This window comes from Antedon bifida, chromosome 2 (genome assembly GCF_963402885.1).
Source record: "Antedon bifida chromosome 2, ecAntBifi1.1, whole genome shotgun sequence".
NCBI lineage: Eukaryota > Metazoa > Echinodermata > Crinoidea > Comatulida > Antedonidae > Antedon > Antedon bifida.
In genome coordinates this window covers 15381218-15404021 of record NC_136227.1, presented here as the reverse complement: position 1 = coordinate 15404021, position 22804 = coordinate 15381218, and the positions used below count along the sequence as shown (strand labels likewise).

Here is a 22804-nt window from a genome sequence, read left to right as displayed (position 1 = left end):
GTAAATTACCCCGTATGGGAAACGGATCACGTCTTCAAAAGGTTAAATAAGGATATAACCTCTAGTCAATGGAAAAAATACCATTAACGATTTAGTTCTTTGGAAGGAGACGCCTGTTTAGTTCATCATGTTTCATCATGAAATTAGAATTTAGCCTGTGACTAACGAGACAAAATATAGGCCTAATTCCAATAATTATTTTATATACAAATAAAGTAAAGTCAGTACCGTACACTAAAACATTTAATAATTCTAGAATATAAAATGGCCATCTTCAATAAGTTCTATATTTGTCTGTGGCATACCATTCAGAAGATTATCAATTTCGTCTTCTCCAATGATGTCCCCTATGTCTTCATCTCTGCTGTAATAATCGTTTGTAGAGACTGGAATAAACTCCGTCAAACCAGCGTGTGCGTTGTCTACTTTTACACGTAGAACCTCATCTAATTTCCAGTAAGGATCTGTAACGTTCTCTCCTCCACATTTTCCTGACTTCGGTGGTTTATCTGAGGAAACTGACGTCATTGGCGTGTAAGGATTCGATTCCTGCACAATTCTTGTGCTTTCCACGAGTAATGGAGACAATTGCAGTGCATCATCATCACCTGTTTGTTGCAGGCGAAAGTATGCCGTGCTTCCCTCTTTAACTGCCATTTTGTCAGTGGTAACTAGTGATGAGTTTATAAAACCACTTTTCGTAACTGGTGAGACTTGGTCAATAGACGGTACAACCATGTAAATATTTTTCTCTTCTATCTGGGAATCGGGACTAAACTCATGAAATCCTTGATCAGAACTCGTTGAACTGCGATACGATGTAGGTAAGTCCGACTTCTTCGTCTTCAAGTCATCAAAAACTTCCTTTTCTACTGATCGTGGACGAACGGGGCTAATTTCCTAAGTAAAAGAGATTCCTTTAATATTAAACATGTTATTTCACGTCTGTTATGACAAATACAGTGCATGCGTGGTTCTAAACAAAATTTCATTACACGCAAAGTGGATTGAATTTCGTGAAATACACATCTACGTCATTTAGCTAGAGGACCCTTAATATCATTTTTAGTCACGTGGACGCGACTCAATAGTTCACTATGCCGGTCTGTCGGTCTGTCGGTCTGTCTGTCCGGTATCACTATGCGTTTTATCGCTTTTCTGTACTTTTTGAACTGTTTTGATGTACAGAAAAGTTTTAAAGTACATTACTTTTTAAAAGTTCATTTTTTTCTGAGAGCACGCGACTTATGGCTGTTGGCCTTGTTTAATAAAATGATCTACACGGGTTATCCTTATTAAAGAGGACAAATAAATAATAAATTATCTAGGCTGCCTAGCTCTTAAAGATGTATTGTCCCCCAAAAACCTGAAAATTGAATATTAATTAAATCAGACTTTGGATAGGTTATTTTGTAGTTTTACTAAAGTTATCACTTCCATAGAAAAAAACCATGTTTACTTACAAAATGACAAAAATAAATTGTTAAATTAAACCAAAAACCATTGGCTGGCAGCCAATTTGACTATTTTTTGCTTTAAATTACTGATTTTTCAGGTAAATACATTTTTTTTCTGGTCCAATTTTTGGTCAAAGAGGATAACTATTAGGGCCTATGTGACATTAAAATGGCATATTCAACAAAAAAATTTAAAAAAATATGTTTTCAGGGGGACAATACATCTTTAACTTGAAAGCAATAAAGACATGATATTTACCACTTTGAAGAATTTTGGTTCAGGCCATTCAATGAAAATTCGCTTACGTATATACACATTAAAAGCTCCAAAAAACAGCATAACAAATAAGATAATAATTCCCACCACAAGAAACGGAATGATAAATTCATCTGAAAGTACAACATATCATGAATTGTTGCAAATTTTCTGAAAACATGAACATTGTAAAAGAAAAACAAGAGAAACAATCATTTTTTTTCTATATGGATTATGAACTTACTTACTTGAATATACGATCACATCTAAAAAAATAGAGGCAACTTCTTTAATTTGATCACACAAATGCACCCAAAATATTATTCAAGCAGGTAGTAAAATTACGCTATTTTCAGATTAACGCATGGCTATTGGTAAATTTGCCATAAGAAGATATTATATGCAAAAGTGAGGCTATTTCTAAGCAGTAGTAGAGAAACAACAGTAAGTAGGCCTAACATTGTCGCAATTAAACTCGACATGTGTGCTATTCTAAATTGTAATATTTGTTAATAGGCTTATTCACATACCAGGCTCATATTGTACTGCAACTGTATTCAGAGTTACGGGTCTCTCGGTCACCAAACCTAAAAAAAAATGAAATTGGTAAATATGAGGCTCTAATGTCTATCTCTAGTTATACATTATGTCATAAAGTAAAATAGATTATGCGAATTTGCCAACATTAAAGTAAAGTAAGTGTTGAGCACTTTTCAGAATATTACCGTAGCTTTTGAGAAGAAGACAAATGATTTGAATTCCTTACTTTACTCAATGATACAGAAAAATGGTGCATACTTTTGGTTCTGATTTAACCATATATTGAAACCCTTATTTACTATTAGTTGTTTAAGTATTAATTGACGATGAAAACAAAGTTTACCCCGAATATGGGTGTTTTCCAAATACATGCACAAGCGAACCATCTAGGTATCATAAAGAGACATAGGCCAACACACCTTGTTTCAAGCATTTGAACTCATATAATATCCTGGTTGGAGGACCTTCGACTTCGACTTCAAACGTGTCTACCTGAACACTCCTTAGCTCTAGATTATAGACAATGGTGGTTTTCTCTGTGATGTTGTTGCACGGCACATTTATGTCAATGTTATTCAATGTTAATTCTTCCTCAACACTTTCATTCAGTGATTGTCCAGTATAGTTTCCCGTAATGCGGTAAAAATACTGATTTTCTTCATTTGGTGTTTCCCATTGTAGTGACAAGACGTTTTCGTTTTCTGACGATGTAGCGTTCACGTCTATGATCATAGAAACTACAAAAACAAATTTTCCATTATTTTTAGACAATAAAAAAGAAAATATTCTAGTCACGTACGGTATATATTGGTCGAGAAGGTAAACTGTTCTTTTTATATACATTATGAGGATTTTGATATTTCATTTCATTTGGTCATTATTAATGCAGATATGATTAGTGAGCACATAATGACAACTTTATCTTGCAGCTGTCACCAGATACTATCTAGCCAACTATTGTAAGTCAGTTAGATACAACTCGAGGTGGATTAAATACACTATAGTGACAGCTGTAAAATTGGTATAGGTATACGTATTCCAAATGACTTTAAAACTCACTGGGTAGTGTGACAATTGGACTCCAATCACTGAACTGGTGATGTAGGCCTAATGAAAACCTTGATCGCACTTGAAATTCATATTCAGCTACCGCTGTCGTAATCTCCTCAATAATGATCTGCTTTTTATGCTGTTTTTCAATCTAATAAAAACAATTCGCTTTTAGTAACCTTGTCAATCATTGGGAGCTACATGACCTTATTTTCTTTTGAAGCATTTTGTTACGTTTAAGAATCGTTCAATTTTCTAACGAAACTGTATAATCACGAGCGTCAAATGTTTCAGATGTGTTGTAGAAGATGACTGAATTATTATTGTCATGTCATCACAGTAGCTTACCAAAAAATCAGTGCAAGTATTTTCACTTGCACTGCTGATGGAGGGCAAGTACTACCCGAAATTTTGATTTAGATCTTTGCTTATTATATTTTTCATCTCCATTTGAGATCTAGTCACAGTCTTGTCATTTTTTAGTAATTTGCCTTTAGGTTTAATAAATAAATTAAAATAAATAAATCCTGCATAACGGAATAACAATCTTTTAAAAAGCGTGCTTTATTATTTTGAAGATTTGTTTAATGAAGCCAAACAACGTAATCTTTTTGAAGGAAGTGAGTCGAAAATATTCTACAAAAATGTTGTTTAACGATTTGAAATATATATTATACACAAACGTAATAAATATATATTTATTGCCGATTTTACTACATTCAAATTTAATGAGTTGGTACATTCGTGATATACGATAGTTATTCCACAATTCGTTGTCTCCTGATGATAAAAATATGACAAAATAAATAGTGAAAATGATTGTAACTTCATACCTCTTCTGTCCATGTTTCATTTAAACGTCTGTAACGAAGTTGAAACCATAGCGAGTTACAATAATAGCAATCTTCTTGTAATTTCCAGAATACTATGACGTTTGATTCCCCCACTGAAACTCTATCAATTAATGGTGACAAAGGTACGGCTGAAAATACAACAAAATGAAACGATTAGAACGTGCGTACAGCCATGAGAGTTACTTCAGTGAATCTTTAATTTAGATAAGTAACGTCTGCCGTACATCAAAAGACGGTTGTAGCATAACAACAGAATCATTAAGACATTCGAAGGTTACCGAACATTATTTCTTTTAGGAGACACAAATCAAACCTAACTTTACTAGTGTTTATTCCTCATGCTAATCTTCAAACAATTTAGATATTATTTAAGATTAAAAATTATGATTTTCGTTATGTTATACTTCAAAAGCTCATTGAATGAAACCCGTATCCCCGCCGGATAAATCACATAAGTCACGTAAAAGGGATTAGACATTTGATCTTCTGTGGTGCTTGTATATTTTATGAAATAATTCGATGGTAATGATCTATATTTTCCAAACCTGTGCTAAATATTGGCCTACAGACCTTCATTCTTAGAATCAAATGTGGATGTTGTATTGGCAGTACCAAACATATTTTCAACAACTACTCGTACTAGATGTGCTCTCATTGGATTACCATCATTTGCTGAAACTTTGCACGTGCTGTCGTTTAGCTTATTAGAACAGTTGATCCACACATTAGAACTGTTTCTAAGGGGATTAAAAGAATTCATAATTCAATATTAATTGTTAGTAATCAAAATTCTATAAACAGTAATCAGTAATCTGTAATCAATAATCCGTCAATCAATAATCTGTAATCGGTAATCTGTAAACAGTAATAAATAATCTGTAATCGGTAATCTGTAATCATTAATCAGTAATAAATAATTGGTATTCATTAATTGGTAATCAGTAATTTGTAATCAGTAATTTATAATCAATAATCTGTAACCAATAATCTGTAATCAGTAATACTCAATAACTCAATAATATTTAATCAATAATCTGTAATCATTTAACATAATAGTATTATTTTGTTACTTTGTCCTTTTTCATAATATTTGATTATGCACCTGCAGCTGTTGAATTTAAATAAAGGAGCGATGACAAACAGACAGACAAATGGTTGGTGTCACATTACGAGACACTGTGATAAGAGAAGAGTAAGAATGGCCGAGAACCGGCAACAGAAGGGAAGACAAAAACGCAGATAGAGGGACGACATTATTTCTAATACAGAAAAAAAACTTTGGCTAGGCCAGCACAGAACAGAAACGAATGTCAAAGGCTTGAGGAGGGCTACATCCGACAGTGTTATGATGGAGCCGAGGTAAGGTAAGGTTATGCATTCTGTATTAGAAATGAAACATTTCTTTAGGTATGATAAGACATTTATTATTTGTGAGAAAAGCAATGGTTCTAATTATTTGTGTTATTTATCAATAATACAAATCACTTACTGAAATTGAAATGTATAGACACTTATAACTCCGGTGAATTCCGTTCCCCATGTACACAAATAATCAACAATATTTGTCGATCTGCAGTTTATTGTTGGAGATGATGGTACGACTAAAGGATACAAAATATAGTAAGGTATATAACTATCTGTTCTGTGGATTCTTATTACATGTAAGGAGTGGTTTTCTATAATAATAAATCTCATCTCAGTCTCCAGCCACATACAATAAAAGACGAAAACAAATGGTTTAAATATATCATGTTTAATCTGGGACGGTGCGGCCATACACGCCAATTGCTACATGCACCGCCGCGACATCTCTTTTTATTATCGGTAATTAAATAGATTCTAGGACTTCATAAAGGTAACATTCAAGTTAAACCTCGTTCATAATTACCCGTAAGTTGGCTTCATGGATCAATTATCGTTAAAGATGTATTGTCCCCCTGAAAAAATAATTCTTATACATTTGTTTGTTGAATATTCCATTTTAATGTAACATAAAAAACATTAAAAAAATGTAATTTAAAGCAAAAAATGGTCAAATTGGCTGCCAGCCAATGGATTTTTGGTTGAATTTAACAATTTATTTTGTAAAAAGTGAAAACATTATTTTTTTTTCTATGGAAGTGATTAACTTTATTAAAACTACAAAACAACGTATGCAAAGTCTGATTTGATTAATTTTCATTTTTCATGTTTTTGGGGGCAATACATCTTTAACTTTGATGGGATCAAATCATGTTTTCAAAACTATGTATGCCATTGACTAACTTACTACCAACTGTTAATGACGATGTTGATTTATTTGTCGTTACTCTTCCATTTTGTTTTTCTACAAGTAAAAAGCAATCGATCCAATGTTCATGACCTGTCATGTTTAGGTTTGTTAAGGTAAGAATGGCTTCTGTACTTGAGATTACGGCAGTATTTTTTCCTGAATTAATAGGTACTTCGTCAATTTTCCATTCAATATCCGAGGCATTGTACGATGTTTTTGTTTGATCTAACGTACATGTAAAGTTCAGGGTGGAACCGGCCAACGAATATGGATCAACGGGCGTCAGTTTAAGTGCTGCAATAAAAAAAAAGTTTAGGTACGTACAGCATATAGTTGTGTCCGCACCCAACAATTATTGTACAACAAAGAAAATAATGGTAACATTGTAAAGAACAACGACAGTGAAATAGTTAATTCAAAAATGTTTATTAAAGAAAAAATTGAAAAAAGAAAGTCTTTATTTGTTTAACATTATAAAGAAGATTTATTAACGTATCAAGCAAATATTTCTATTTTGAAACATAGGTGTATTATAAGAAGTAAGTTCCATCGTTTCCTCAGAATTTAATCTTAAGTTAAATAGTTAAAATAAACAAAATGTTGGTGTCTACGTACATGATGTAACTTTGAAAGCGCAGACAGTGGTCAAAATAATCAAAATCTGGAGCGTCCACAATGGAATGTTTAATGTGTAAGAGAGTTCTGCCATCGTCTTTGGAACAATAAAAAGCTAGTTGTTAATGATATTATACATAGTATTAACCTGATTGGTCGAAATGGCATCACATGATCGGAATGATCGTTCTAAATGATAATCGTACAGTATGACGTCATCTAATTACACAAAATAAAATGAGAGGGTTAATTTTAGTGTCAAAATGTTCAAAACATTAACTCTAAGTGACTGGAAACATTCTTAATGAAAGGCAAATGTAACCATTTTTATGTAATATAACGGATATTGCCTTATTTTAAAGATAGTTTATAACATTTGAGATCCTCCTTTAATAGTCATTATTTTTTCTCACCAGACTATAATTTCCATAAGCGCTACGCGATTCGAGGAAATAAGAATCTCTTCAGAAAAAATATGATATCCTCGAAGGAGGATCTCATATGTTATAACACACCAAGCATGCAATATCTGCATAATGTCATAGCAATAGAAAGAGAAACTTCACAAGTAAAAAATATATAGGCCTATATAAATAAAGAATCATCGTACGCCTCTTTAAAGATGTGTTGTCCCCCTGAAAAAATAATTCTTACAATTTTTGTGGTTGAATATGTCATTTTAATGTCACCTAATAGTTATCCAATTTGAGCAAAAATTGGATCGAAAAAAAAATGTATTTACCTAAAAAAATGTATTTTAAAGCAAAAAATAGTCAAATTGGCTGCCAGCCAATGGGTTTTTGGTTGAATTTAACGATTTATTTTATAAGTGAAAAACATTATTTTGTTCGTTTTTTTTGGTACGAAAGTGATTAACTTGATTAAAACTACAAAATAATCTATTCAAAGTCTGATTTTATTTATCTTTTTTTTCCATGTTTTTGGGCGATAATACATCTTTAAGGTTAATAAGGTGTTTTTAGTTGCCTATCCTTTGAACTGTCTAACCAATACAATGACAATCTAATGCGAGATCGCTTGTTATCTATATATAAATTATGGTTAACTAGAGGGTGAGCTCGCTTCGCTCGCTCCCCCTCTAGGAAGTGTAGACGATGGTTCTCGGAATGATAATGTTCTTCTTTTACGTTTTCTGTCGGTTACCATTATTGAAAATGCTTGACATTCGTAAAACTAAACTATTCTGTTTCACAGTGTCTTAGATGATTAATAACATTTAAAGTATAGTCTTTATTATTCGGTAGGGCCCTTATAGGGCGGAGATGGGGAGGCGGAGTTCATTTGAGGGAGGGGCTTATTCGAGGGATATATGTTAAATTTTTTAGTTTTAATAATATGGTAAGATTTATAATCAAATGAAATCCTCTATCTAATAGATATGAAAAGTGGTAAAAAAGAATAACAAATGCTTGGTAAATTGTAGATACAGTGCGATGAATTCTACTACAAATAGTATAATTGTGTTATTATAAATGTGGATGGGATGGACGTTTATTAGATTATAGTTGGTTATTATTCAAAGTGATGTTTTATTGGAGAGGCGTTTATTCAAATAAATATCATCCTAATAAGTATTAATACATTATTTAATTTAAACATCTTTTGAAACTAACTGCCGTGACAGAGTGGGCCGTTTCGGCCCAAGAAAGAAGACATTACGGCTTGCAACATGGGCAGACATCTCGGTCCTAACAGGACACAGATAGCCTACAGTTATTCCTGCCAGCTTACTTAATAAAACTCAGCTATCGGGATTTCACTCGATTAATGTCTTATCATCAAATCTCCCTATGTAATTTTATAATACTATTCCCCACAATATATTCCGATTCTTTATGGCGTATAGGCCTATTTAATTTGATCTTTATTAATTTGCAGTATAATTTTTATTTTTTAACTACTGTACCTTTCACACGCGCGGTCCGTTCCTAAAATAAACAAAAAACTAAAATGGCTATGACTAATGGCCAACTTAAGCTCCAGTCCTACTATAGTATCTGTTTTTTTTCTTCCGTCTTCCAAAGGGACACTGTATTGATTGATGGAAAGTGCCTGTTTCCAGTCACCTTTAGGGTCAAATCTATTATTTTAACTGCTCCCTTGTGTATAAAAGAGAGAAAATAGTTGAAACCATGTTGCTGCAAGGTGAACTTATCATAAACCCGGAAATTACTTGACCGCCAAGAATTGAAATTGAGTAGAAAATCTACTGTTGAAATCATAAATGTTGTTAAAAAACTCTTTATAATATCTTGCTAAGATAGAAATATGGAAAAATAGCGTCGAACTGCACATTAATGTTATCAAATCTACGTTTCGCGGTACATCTGAGATAGATAAGGTAGGTATCCAAGGCGGAGATTTGTACCGAAGTTTTTGCATTGTGCTCGCCTATGTCAGAATTAACCATAATTTATATATAGATTCTGAGATAGGCGAGCACAATGCAAAAACTTCGGTACAAATCTCCGCCTTGGATACCTACCTTATCTATCTCAGATGTAGGCCTACCGCGAAACGTAGATTTGATAACATTAGTTTTCACATCGACGCTATTGTTCCATATTTCTATCTTAGGAAGATATTATAAAGGGTTTTATAAGAAATTTTCTGATTTCAATTGGTAAATTTTAACTCTACACGCGGTAAGTAATTTCCGGGTTCACGATAAGGTGTGTCAATTGTGTCACCTTGCAAGTTCCCTGCATGGTTGGTTTCAACCAGGGAGTTGTAAAACAACTCCCTGTTTCAACTAAGTTGGCCGTTGGTGCTTGTTGTGGCGATAGCCATTTTGTTTTTTTGTTTATTTTCGGACCGCGCGTGTGAAGGTATAGTACTGTAGTACATAAAGATCAAATTAAATATATTCATAAAACATAGGAGTATTATTGTGGGAAATAATTATATAAAATTACATCGAGAGAATTAATGATAAGAGCTTTTGTTTGAAATCGAATGAAACCCCGATAGCCGAGTTATTGAGTAAGCTGCCGGGACTCATGTATACTATGCGCTATCTGTGTCCCGTCAGGACCCTGGATACTTCTGCCCATATTGCAAGCCGTCTAAAACGTCTTCCTTCTTAGGCCAAAACGGCTCACTGTGTCGCGGAATGTATTAATTATACCGATTAAGATGGTATTTATTTGAATAAACGCCCGGAACACCTCCCCAATAAAACATCAATTAAAATAATTCTCGCCACACCCCAACCCCCCCCCCCCTTCCCCCTCCCATCCAAATACCATCTAATTAACGCCCATCCACATTTATACACACAATATTGTATTATATTTATAACACAATTATACTACTTTTTAGTAGATGTCATCGGACTGTTATCTACAATTTACCAAGCATTTGTTATTCTTTTTTCCCACTTTTCATATCTACAATAAACACTATACGTAAAACGCTATTAATCATCTAGGACACTGTGACACAGGTTAGTGAGTAGGTTTAGTTTTACGAATATCAAAAGCATTTAAATAATGGTAACCGATCGAAATCTTCCAGGCCAGAATGTCCTTCTAAAACTTTTTACCCGAGTCATTATCATTCCGAGAACCATCGTCTACACTTCCTACAGCAGAGGGGGGGGGGGGGGGAGCTCACCCTCTAGTTAGTCAAATAACCTTCGTTGCGCTTACGTCCTTGCATTACGTCCAAGAGGAGAACCAAGCTTTATTTTCACTGACGTATTTTAAAATGTATATCCTGTTCATAATGCAATCGTGGTAATATGCGAGATTACTTTAACCAAATGTAAACACACTTCTAATTAGGATGTAAATTATTGTAAAAGGCGGCAGTACCATTAGGATAATTGTGTCATTTCGTTATCCGTGTACGTGAAGACCGTAAGCTTATTATAAATATCAACAAATATATAGTATTTTAACACCTGCTACTGTATGAGTAGTACCGTATCTAGACGTGGCCTGCGTCTTGTTATGATCCAACACAATCCACGATTTGTGTATGAAATGCCATGTGTCCCAAATATGTATTATATAATACAACGACTATGAATCACCATTTCTAATAAATACCACATTTATAAAACCACATTGAATTTAATTTAATCACATTGTTATACAGTATCCACTTATATTTTTGACTATTTACAGCGAATATTTGCACTTTGTTTATAACTATTGCAGATCATGTACGGTGACATACATAACAAATAAAAATAGGCTTAAAAACGTACATTCAATAACAGAGAAGTCTCTATAGGTAACTCCAATAACGCTTTTCAATATATTTCCGATAAATGTGAGCCGACTGTGTCATTAGCACATGTTATCAAAGGCATCTTTATTCAGAGAAACAACATCACGATAAACATAACTCAACTTAATTGGATAGCAGTTAAAAAATAAATTGCGAAAGAATGTTTACGAAGTGGTATTGGCTTATGTCTATATAATAAAAAACTAATTATTCTTGTAAATCATGTAGGCCTACTAGTTATCTTAGTTAATTGTTCAGGTCTAAAATGTAAGGTATAGGACTTACACCTAGGCCTAACTACATTATAATCTCACTATAGAGATTTAAATACAACGCCTACTATGTTTCCATTATGTTTGCCTTCCTACTAACCAACACTTTATAAACACAGTCATACTGATAGGCCCTAAGTAGCATTAACTCAGTTAATTAGGCCTACGCGTCCTCTAATACCATGATCATACTTACTCAAGGAGATTTAGATACAGCGCCGACTAGGCAATTATTAGTATCAATCCTCTTAAACTGTATATTAATATTATAGTAAAACACTCACATAAATAAAGTAACTCCGAATACTATGTAAAATCAAAGAGGAAATAAGACTCACCAGAGGTATTGAGAGCATGCACCGACTCTAGGAACAACGTACACCATTGAGAGCATGCACCGACTCTAGGAACAACGTACACCATTAACAATCAATTCACCCATCCATATCATGTTGTCATTCTCTCGATTTAATATTCACTAATCTAGAAAGAACCAATATTAAAGTCACTGATTCCAGTGTGTGTACAATAACAATAGCAGCATACTAAGCACAAATAGAACACAATTACTTTTGTGTATGTATAACGTTTGATTTATCACGCCGAGTTTCAGTTCTGAGAAAAGCCGAATAGGATATTTAAATGATTTCCATAATCTTTAAATATAGCCATGGATTAATGAATGATAACCATGAATTATTACATATTTAAAATAGATTATGATTATTCCATAACTTACATGATATTAGTAGTATTTAATCAACATGAGGGTAACTCAAAAACACAGAAGAAGACTAACCGGAAAACTTCTACAATAATTAAATTTTGTAGACATGAAGGTGGGATTAAGATACCAGATTTTATTTTACACACCAAAACCTAATGTTTGAAGCCGGTTTTTCACTAAGCGCTAATCGAAAACGTCCGCTTATACGCATGCATGATTCCGTATTTCAAATCTCTTTCTGCGAAAAATCTCTATCTTTGAGTTTTTTGCTTCAGCGAAATTGTATCTAGGCATAGTTCATCCATATGTTGAATGAAGCCCTCCTCATAACCTTTCCATTGCTGTCTAATACTTGCTGTCCTAGTCCTTGCAGCCGTTCCAATGTATGTTGTTAGATCATCTCTCCACCTTCTTTTCTGTCTTCCTCTTTTCCTCTTTCCTACCCTTGGTTGCCATTCTGTTAATCTGTATGTCCATCTATTATCTTGAAATCTTGCCACGTGCCCAGCCCATCTCCATTTTGACTGTCTTACTTTCTCCATTCTATCTGTAACACCTGTCTTTTTTCTGATGATTGTATGATTTACCCTGTCTCGAAGCGATAAGTTCATCATCTTTCTTTCCATTGCTCTTTGAGTAGTTGTACGTTTCTGTTCAAGTTCCTTTGTTATTGCCCATGTCTCTGAACCATATGTCATAGTTGATAGCACACATTGGTTAAATAATTTCTTTCTCAGTGACATTGGTATATTTTTGTCAGTCAGCATGTGTTTGTGTCTGCCAAAATTCATCCCAAGATTTCACAGGGGTCCGAGAAAACACACTGACGAGAGGCCTGTTTTTTTTGTTTCCGAGATTGTTACTGCGCGCGCATGTATTGCCCTGGTATTAAACTGACCAATCATAGTAATCAAAATAGCGAGCGACTATGAATAATAATGTGATTATAGGCTAAACATAGAGAAATTAGTTATTTCTCCATGATAACATAAAATAGGTATACAGTTTTATTTACAGAGCACCAACCTATTTGGGGATTGAGCAATAGCTATCCTCCTTCCAATTCATACTTCACGAAACGCATTTTTGGTAATGGAAGCCGAAAACAGTCCTCCCACAAAGTCATCGAACCGATCCTTTTCTAGACGTAGGTTTAGGCCTAATTATTGATAAAAGGTGAAAACAAATCTTACCAATATGCAGGAATAAATAGGTATATGTATTTATAGATCAGATCATCATAAACTGAATAGAATCATAAATAAAGGTATAGTAGGAAACGCACAATACAATTGTATCATGGCCAATTCGACATAACAGGATATAAAGGTGTACAAAATCAGCGTGGGGAATTCAGTATCTGAACACCGATTAATTGCGAAGGAAACGTGGGCGGTTAAAAGTGCTTGAAATATACCAGACATTGCATAGAAACATTAAAAAACACGCAAGTTATACATTCGCAACTTGGTGTGTTGTGCGCTACTTTTTAAAATTAAGACATAGTCCTAGTTTACATTTCATTTTGTTTTTTAGGTCCTTTTCATTTCCAACACATTTGTATAAATAAACTCCGAATACTTGATTATGATCAAATAATTTTCAAACATTTAATTACTACTTCCCTCTCATTATATGGAATTGGTTGTTTTATACTATTATGTTATTTAGGCCTATACATAATCCGTACATTGTTTTTTTTTTGTATTTTAACCTATGTACATATTTTTATGACGAATAAACTTGAATTGGAGATATTTCTTATAAAATGTAAGATGATCCAAGAGAAGGCTTAAGAGTAACGATTATTATTTTAATAAATCGAGACTCTTTTCTGTTACAAACTTGTGGTGGAGGTAAGATTCCCGAAGGTCCACCTAAGTAATCTGGGAAAAATGTACAGCACACTGACCAGCTATGGTTACCCAGAAAAGAACAACTCAGCGTATACGAGCATATGGACTGGGACGGAAAAACAGAAATAAATAATACGAAATGCTTAGAAGAATTGTGCAATAAGCGCTACACAAGAACGAATATTATTATTAAGAGAGAAAAATATATATAGAAAAGCAAAGCACTGAATTGTCATCATATCATTGCTTTCTTCTATTAACAATTAATGTTACATGAACTGAGACGTACCACCAGGTGCAGAATAGAAATGTATGTTTATACAGAATGTGTATATAGATTTTAAAAAGTACAATGACTTCCGTGTTTAACAATAGAGAAATTATGGTGAAACTAATTCAAATACTTGAACCACGAAGGATAGAATAGAAGTGATACAAACTAAAATGATAAAACAACAAAATATTATTAATGATTTTGTTGTTGTTGCTTTTATATATTTTTGTAAATGCAACGTTGTACTTATGTTTTTAATGATGTTTATGCGATTTTCGGGTTTTATTAACTTATCCTTTTTTTATTTGTTTTAGTTTAGGTTTTTAGTTTGTAATTTACCATAATGTGTTACCATACCAAAGATGAAGTATTAAATAAATAGATAAACTCACGGGTTCTACATCAGGGTTTACAAGTCAACGATACACATTTTTTTCAATAATAATATTAATGGGATATAAATACCATTTTTTCAACATTGATATTTCATTGTGTCGCTACTTTGGTATATCAACTATAGCTAATTCAACGTCATATGTATTTTTGCCGTCCTGTCTAGCAATAATAAGTTGCTTGATTGATGGTGTAAATATGAATAACATGCAGTATTCATGTATATTCATTAGTCTTATTATTCATAACATGTCAAATATAGTTGTCATCATCTCAAACCTATTTATTTAAACAAGGCCTAGTAATAATGGCATTGGAACAAATGCACCTTCATTATTCTCAGTATTCTATTGATTATTCTGCTATTCTATTCTACATTACATTGGCTCATGGAGGAAATATACATATCATGGAGGAAATATATGTATATTTCCTCCATGATTGGCTTAACAACTTCATCTTACGTCATAGTTGTTTGCCGTACCGTGCCTTACATAAATTCATAATTATTCATTTTATTTGTGTCAATAAAAAAGACAAGAGTAAACAAATTAATTTAGATACCAAAACCGGAAACAATACAAACGCGGTGAGATTATTATACATCTCTCTGATAATAAATCATATTTATTTATCTAACATTGTTTTACGAGGGTAGCTCTAACAGCTGTACTACAGCAGAAAGCTGACTTGAATGGGCCCTCTTAAAACAATAGGCGTACAAGTTAAAATTCTCAAAGATTAAAATCCCTTAATATAGGCCAAATCTTTTAAATCTATGAAAACTAATGTTTAATTAATTTATATTTTAAACTATAATTAATTCAAAACACCTTTATAAATAAATCTATGAGTAAATTCATATAATAAATTATTAATTCAATTAATTAATACCAAAAATGAAACATAGATACATCTAATTCGATTGATGTCCGAGAACAAATAATCTGTTGTATCACTGAACTTTAAATAATGAATTAACACACAATGTGTTGAGATGTATTCTCTGAATCATACTTGGCAATCGTAAACTTGATGATTCTTTACCGAAAATAAACAGCATGTTTACATAGTTTAGCAAATTCAATCATTAGACTTGCCCAAGTCTGTATTTATTGTCTTTTTTATGCTATGTCCAGGCAATCTAACAACAGGATGCCAAAACAAAAAACATATGTACCAAAATATTATCTAATTATTATGTTAAACCACAGTTTATAGCGTAGACTAAATCATCATGATCTACCATCATAACATTTAGTAAGATAAAGAGAAATCATGTATGATCATAGATCATGATCTATCATGCTATAATAATAATAATCTATTGAAACTACACCTTTACATAGTTGACATAAACTACACCTTTACATAGTTGGCGTAAACTACACCTTTACATAGTTGGCATAAACTACACATTTACATAGTTGGCATAAACTACACATTTACATAGTTGGCATAAACTACACCTTTACATAGTTGGCATAAACTACACATTTACATAGTTGGCATAAACTACACATTTACATAGTTGGCATAAACTACACCTTTACATAGTTGGCATAAACTACACCTTTACATAGTTGGCATAAACTACACCTTTACATAGTTGGCATAAACTACACATTTACATAGTTGGCATAAACTACACCTTTACATAGTTGGCATAAACTACACCTTTACATAGTTGGCATAAACTACACCTTTACATAGTTGGCATAAACTACACATTTACATAGTTGGCATAAACTACACATTTACATAGTTGGCATAAACTACACCTTTACATAGTTGGCATAAACTACACATTTACATAGTTGACATAAACTACACCTTTACATAGTTTGTATAAACTACACCTTTACATAGTTGGCGTAAACTACACCTTTACATAGTTGGCATAAACTACACATTTACATAGTTGGCATAAACTACACCTTTACATAGTTGGCATAAACTACACCTTTACATAGTTGGCATAAACTACACATTTACATAGTTGGCATAAACTACACCTTTACATAGTTGGCGTAAACTACACCTTTACATAGTTGGCATAAACTACACATTTACATAGTTGGCATAAACTACACATTTACATAGTTGGCATAAACTACACATTTACATAGTTGGCATAAACTACACATTTACATAGTTGGCATAAACTACACATTTACATAGTTGGCATAAACTACACCTTTACATAGTTGGCATAAACTACACATTTACATAGTTGGCATAAACTACACCTTTACATAGTTGGCATAAACTACACATTTACATAGTTGGCATAAACTACACATTTACATAGTTGGCATAAACTACACATTTACATAGTTGGCATAAACTACACATTTACATAGTTGGCATAAACTACACCTTTACATAGTTGGCATAAACTACACCTTTACATAGTTGGTATAAACTACACCTTTACATAGTTGGCATCAAAATAACATATAAAGAATACAAACAATACAACAAACGGATACAAAATAAATGACGTGAAAACAGGAACAACTAATTTTAAACCAACCGACTCGATCTCTGTTGTTAGTCACACATCACTGAAATAAAAAACCATTCAATATTAGGGTAATAAGTGAAAATAATCATGATAACTTAAACTATAGTATATATAATATTAACTGAAAAATATTGATAACTGAAAAGGTAACATACACTATCACCACACTAACATTTGCAAGCTAGCTCTGAGATTATAATTTTGTTTTTCCATGATCTTTATCAACATAGATTAAAATGTTAATGCTGAGGAAAAGTGCATAGTGTTTATGTGTACTGTTGCATACAAAGTCACGTTAAATTAATAATGTTTCTCTCCGAAGTCCAGGCAATCTAACAACAGGATGCAGGATCTATTATGCTATAATAATAAATTAATAATGTTTCTCTCCGAAGTGCTATACTAGATCACGTTATACCCAGATATTTATAATTTATACTACACTCTAGATAGAAAAAGAGATCATTAAAACATACTAATATCGATCAGCAAGAAGTTAATTTTGTAATCAATTGTTTAATAAGTGAAAGAATGAGTTGCAACCATAATTTCCACATTTGGCTTGCCTGAGATCATGTTTACTATTATAAATGCCAATACCTTTAGACTTATAATAGTGCACTTTATAGTTTAGACATAATTTTATAAAACTTCCCGGTATATTTAATTTTTCCAAATTGATAATTTTAGGTTCACATGAATTGACTGCTTTATCATTATCATTATCAGTGTAAGACGCTGCATGGATCCATATCAGTTTGTATATTGCGCTAATTGGGTGGATGACGATTTTTTATTTTTAAAATCCTTTTGGCTCATCTGACAAAGCTAAGTCCCATGCAGATCTTCATTTTTAAAAATCTCCTCCCGGCATTTAATACTATCGAATCTCTTATGTATTAATAGATAAGCTTTGAAATTTAAACAACTTTTAGAAACATTTGAACACTTCTTGCCTTACCTCCATCTTGGAGTGGAGCTTGATGGTTATGATGCTTGGCTACCACTCCAAGGGTCCTGGGTTCAAGTACCGTCACATGTCAGGATAAAATTACAACTCCACTCCCAAAGACTTGTAATAAGACTTTGTTTATGTAGCGCATCTTGTGTATATGTTTGTCTTGTGAACCTCTGAGGGTCCCTAATGATCAGCAATTGCTGGATGGATCACCCTATGGTAACAAAAATCTATCCAATCTGGAGCAGTTGTATCTTTGATGATGATTTTACTGAAATGAGTATTAAGAATGTTGTTTATAACAGGAGTAAAACTATTTCACCAAGACAACATTGAGCATGGAAAGGTTAAAGTCGCCGATTAAATGAATTTGGTTGTACAGAGGTCTAAGAGCATTAAGAATTGAAGTTAATTTATAGTGAAATCGTCTTTATTACCATCAGAACAAATGCCTTTTTTGGTAAGAGGCATGGTCTTAGTTCAGTTATTATGATATCGTCGTTGGGCTCAAAATCATGCCTTCTGATTGATATGAGAGACGACCTAATGGCACACAGTGTACAAGACCACCACTATTTTTGGACCGAGTAAACGGCCTTTGCTATATAAGAAATAACCGATTTGAGGTATTTCAGTGTCAGATATAGAATCATTGAACCACGTGTCAGAGTCGTGTTTTGGGATGACTGGATTACTTCCAAGTCTCTAAACTTGTTGACTGTCTTTCTGCTTCTAGCAATTTAAATGGTGGTTTACATGGTCGCTCTAATCAACACGTTCGTTATCAGAGTCGAGGGCATATTCACCGTCAACAGATTCTGTAAAAAGGAGTCACTGAACTGAGGCAAAGAACATGGGTGTGGTACCAGATGTCAACTGATTTCGCGAGAGCGTAAAACTCATCCTCTAAAAAGTTGGTACAATTCAGATGGAATCAATAGTTGCAATCGTCGCATTGAATACCGCGTTGATTCGATCTGACACACTTAGTACAAAAACCGAATGGATCCTTAGTGGTCCGGGGTTATATGCTATATCACCACTCAGTGCGAGAATCAAAAGCGAAACAAATGCAAGATCAGTATATGCTAGTATGGTTTATTTTAAACTTTGGAGTGACGAACGAATAAAGAATCTATGTATAGGCTGGCAAGTCTTGGGAAGCGTGTTATTATTTGTGTTGACTCCACAGTATCGGTTGACTTGATGAGTATTCCGCCTTCCCTCTTTTACAAATTACAGATATTAATAGAACTACTAGGGCAGTTCCTTGATGTCCCATGTTCGCTGTATTTGACCTATACAATACAGACAAATAAATAAATATAAACGGTACAGCTTGAAACAAAACAAAGAGATAAAACTCAACTGTAATTTAAAATACAATGGAGATCACGGTTAAATCAAACAACTGTACAGTTCTTGTAAGCTTATAACTACAAATTACCGATCTCTTGACAATAATTGTGAGGTGGTTCACTTTACAAACTAGTAATATGATATTGTCTTAAAATGAACTCAAAGAACCTGAACGTGAACCTGATTCAAGTTGTCATTTTACTACAATATGCACACCAGGAACAATGTTAACATATGCAAATTAATTACTTGCGAACTTGATTAAGCTTGGTTGGTGTAGACATAATTACATTTAAGGAGCTTCTCTAATTTGTTTCGGAAAATTTACTTTTTAAATTCTTACAATGTTGTATGTATCGGCCTGTAGGCCTAACTGTTAGTGTTATTTCTTTTGTCGAGAAACTACTAGGCCTATATTTGGAAAATCACAAGAAGGGCATGGCAGGGCGTAGGATTGTAATTGTTGTCTGTAATTGAATTTAAACAGGATACATGTGTTGTCTTGGTAAAACGCAATCTGCAAAATGTATCATTTGCTTCACAAAGAAGATAGCGTTATTGCATCCATAATCCGTACAGGTTACCTACATCTTTAATAAGTCGTTTGTTATACACAGTTCATTGTTGCTATATTATTATTCATGGAGAGCACTCCCGGATCACTTCATTATTTCTTATAGTATATTTTGAAACAGTTGTGAATAATACAATGTTTAACCAGGTTTTATATTTTTTCTATATATTTGGTATTAATGAAAATAATGTATTTGTTATGTATATTGGAAAAAATATATAAAAAGAAATATGATTTACAATATGATTGTAATTATTTGTATATAATTTGACACACGCACATACAAAGACGCAGACAACTGATTGGTAAACTTTTACTTTGATTAGAAGAATTAAATATTGGATTTGATATAATAATTCTAATTTTTGTTAATTATAATCACAGACAAAACGAGATTTTAGGCTATATTAATCCGTAAGCATCCATTAATCTACAAGCACATTTGTCATAAATGTAGGCCATACAACATTGGAATGTCGGTCCTTGACTCGCTACGGATTACCGTAGGTTAGAGCCTGTTTACACGTATGGGCGTAAGCCATGCCATAAGCATTGCGTAGCATACGCCTTGCGTGTGAACTAGGCATTTACTACGCCACGAGCCTAACGCTGTGTCGTTTGTTCCACAGTCCATTGTTGCTTGATAATTTGTTCATTCAGAGACACCGGAACACTTTATTCAATTTTTCAATAGTATATTTATATAATACAATTTTTAATAACCAGATTTTATATTTTTTTTATATTTTGTAATGACCAATTGATGATAATATTTAATATGTAGGCCTATATTGGACAAAATAAAAAAAAATATATTTGACATACTATATATTATTTGATATAACTTAACGTACGCACATACAAATAGACCGGGCGCCCGGAAGATTTATTCATGTGAAAAGATACAAAAGGTTTGATGATGTAGTTAGGTGCGTATTAGGGCGAGATGCAATATTCGACATTGCTGCCGGGTCACAGCCTGTACATGGGGCCTGTGGGGATCATAACATAGGGGGGTAAAAATGCATTTATTCATGTGAAGCGATACAAGGATAAACTTTTTTGGATATCATTCGCAGTGGCCTACTAATGATTACATCACCAATGACAGCAACTTTATCCTGTACGGGGCGCCAAACAGCAACATTTTAGGGCCACGCCCAAATGGGTTTATTCATGTGAAGCGATACAAGGTTGAATCTTTTTTTAATGGCAGAAGTACATATTGGGGTTGACAAAAACACCAATGACAGCAACTTTATCCTGTACATAAGCTCAGACAGCAGCCCTAAAGGTCCGCAGTTTCCCCTTATTCGTCTATATACTCGACGCGTATGTCGTCTTATGGCGTTCAGCTGAGTTAGAAATACGTGATACGGACTGACAATAAATACACAGTACAATGCTAAAACAATAAAGAGAGCAGTTGTTTCCTGTACCAAATCATCAAACATCAAACTCTTAGCAACTCGCCCAAAATGGGTTTATTCATGAAGTATGAATCATTTTTTTTTTCACTTTATTCGGTACACTGCAGCTCAAATGCCCGAGGCTCCATTCGTGATCAACAATGTTGATAATACAAACACATTCAGATTTTTATTTTAGGGTAACATTTTGAACAATCAATATTATATCAAAATCATTATTTCGATCAAAATAATATAATTTTAAGAATATTTTTCAGATAAACTAAATAATTACACTCATAATGATCGACACCGGTACCGATTATTGTACATTATTATTATAACTCGATTTAAATATTGTTTTAATTACACACTAGACACTAGTGATATGTCTATATGAAAAAAGCAACGAAATCTAAATTTGCAACATTTTTTAACATAACATAACATAATAGTAAAGTAAATAATAGTTCGAATTCAACATAATCACTTAGAGAATTGGTAAGGTATGATTAGACTATCGATTGCACACTATTACTGTATTTTTAACTCAATTTAAATTTTAAAAAAAGGTAACCGTTTTCATGTGAATTAGACTGATAAAAACCAACAAAATACCTAATTTGCCAACATTTTAAACATCGTTACTTGTCCATAATGGATCGACTACTGTATCGATTACTGCACATTGTTTTACTTTAACTGAACCGAAGTCAAATTTTTAATTGTTACTGTACGAACATTAGACAGTGATATCTGATAAAAGGCAACATTAATAATGGACCAAATTATATATCGTTACTTATACACAATGGATCGACTACTGTATTGATTATTGCACATTATTTTACTAACTAACATAAGAAAGTGATATCTGATAAAACGCAACAAACTGAATCGAATTAAATATCGTTACTTATCCATAATGGATCGACTACTGTATTGATTACTGCACATTATTTTACTATAACTGCCCAAGTCAAATTTAAAATGGTTACTGTACTAACATTAGACAGTGATATCTGATAAAATGCAACATACTCAGGACCAAATTAAATATCGTTACACTTATCCATAATGGATCGACTACTGTATCGATTATTGCACATTATTTTACTATAACTGCCCTAGTCAAATTTAAAATTGTTACTGTA

The 22804-nt window shown here is 33.0% G+C and overlaps 2 protein-coding genes across 3 annotated transcripts in view; one reads left to right on the top strand and one right to left on the bottom strand.

Moving 5' to 3' along the window:
- The window catches only part of LOC144835477 (uncharacterized), a 198919-nt gene that overhangs the window by 109138 nt on the left and 66977 nt on the right, over window positions 1–22804 (top strand). The gene's annotated exons all lie outside the window — the stretch shown is intronic.
- Window positions 89–4803, bottom strand: LOC144835372 (uncharacterized). Of its 2 annotated transcripts, none has more exons than XM_078690456.1 (7): window positions 4728–4803; window positions 4137–4285; window positions 3313–3454; window positions 2673–2990; window positions 2244–2300; window positions 1717–1847; window positions 89–900 (listed from the first exon to the last, which is right to left on the bottom strand). In XM_078690456.1, exons 1-7 carry the CDS (start codon window positions 4774–4776, stop codon window positions 253–255), a joined length of 1494 nt encoding a protein of 497 aa, XP_078546582.1. In that variant the 5' UTR covers window positions 4777–4803; the 3' UTR covers window positions 89–252. The 2 variants fall into 2 exon arrangements, with proteins under 2 accessions (XP_078546582.1, XP_078546583.1); XM_078690457.1 differs by having other exon boundaries at window positions 4703–4777.

Excerpts from the sequence above, each read along its gene's own strand:
- LOC144835372 (XM_078690456.1), bottom strand. The coding sequence starts at position 4,776 with ATGTTTGGTACTGCCAATACAACATCCACATTTGATTCTAAGAATGAA. Across the intron at positions 4,286-4,727 it reads ATTTGATTCTAAGAATGAAG|CCGTACCTTTGTCACCATTA; the intron begins GTCTGTAGGCCA and ends TTGTATTTTCAG. Across the intron at positions 2,301-2,672 it reads GTTCAAATGCTTGAAACAAG|GTTTGGTGACCGAGAGACCC; the intron begins GTGTGTTGGCCT and ends ATTTTTTTTTAG.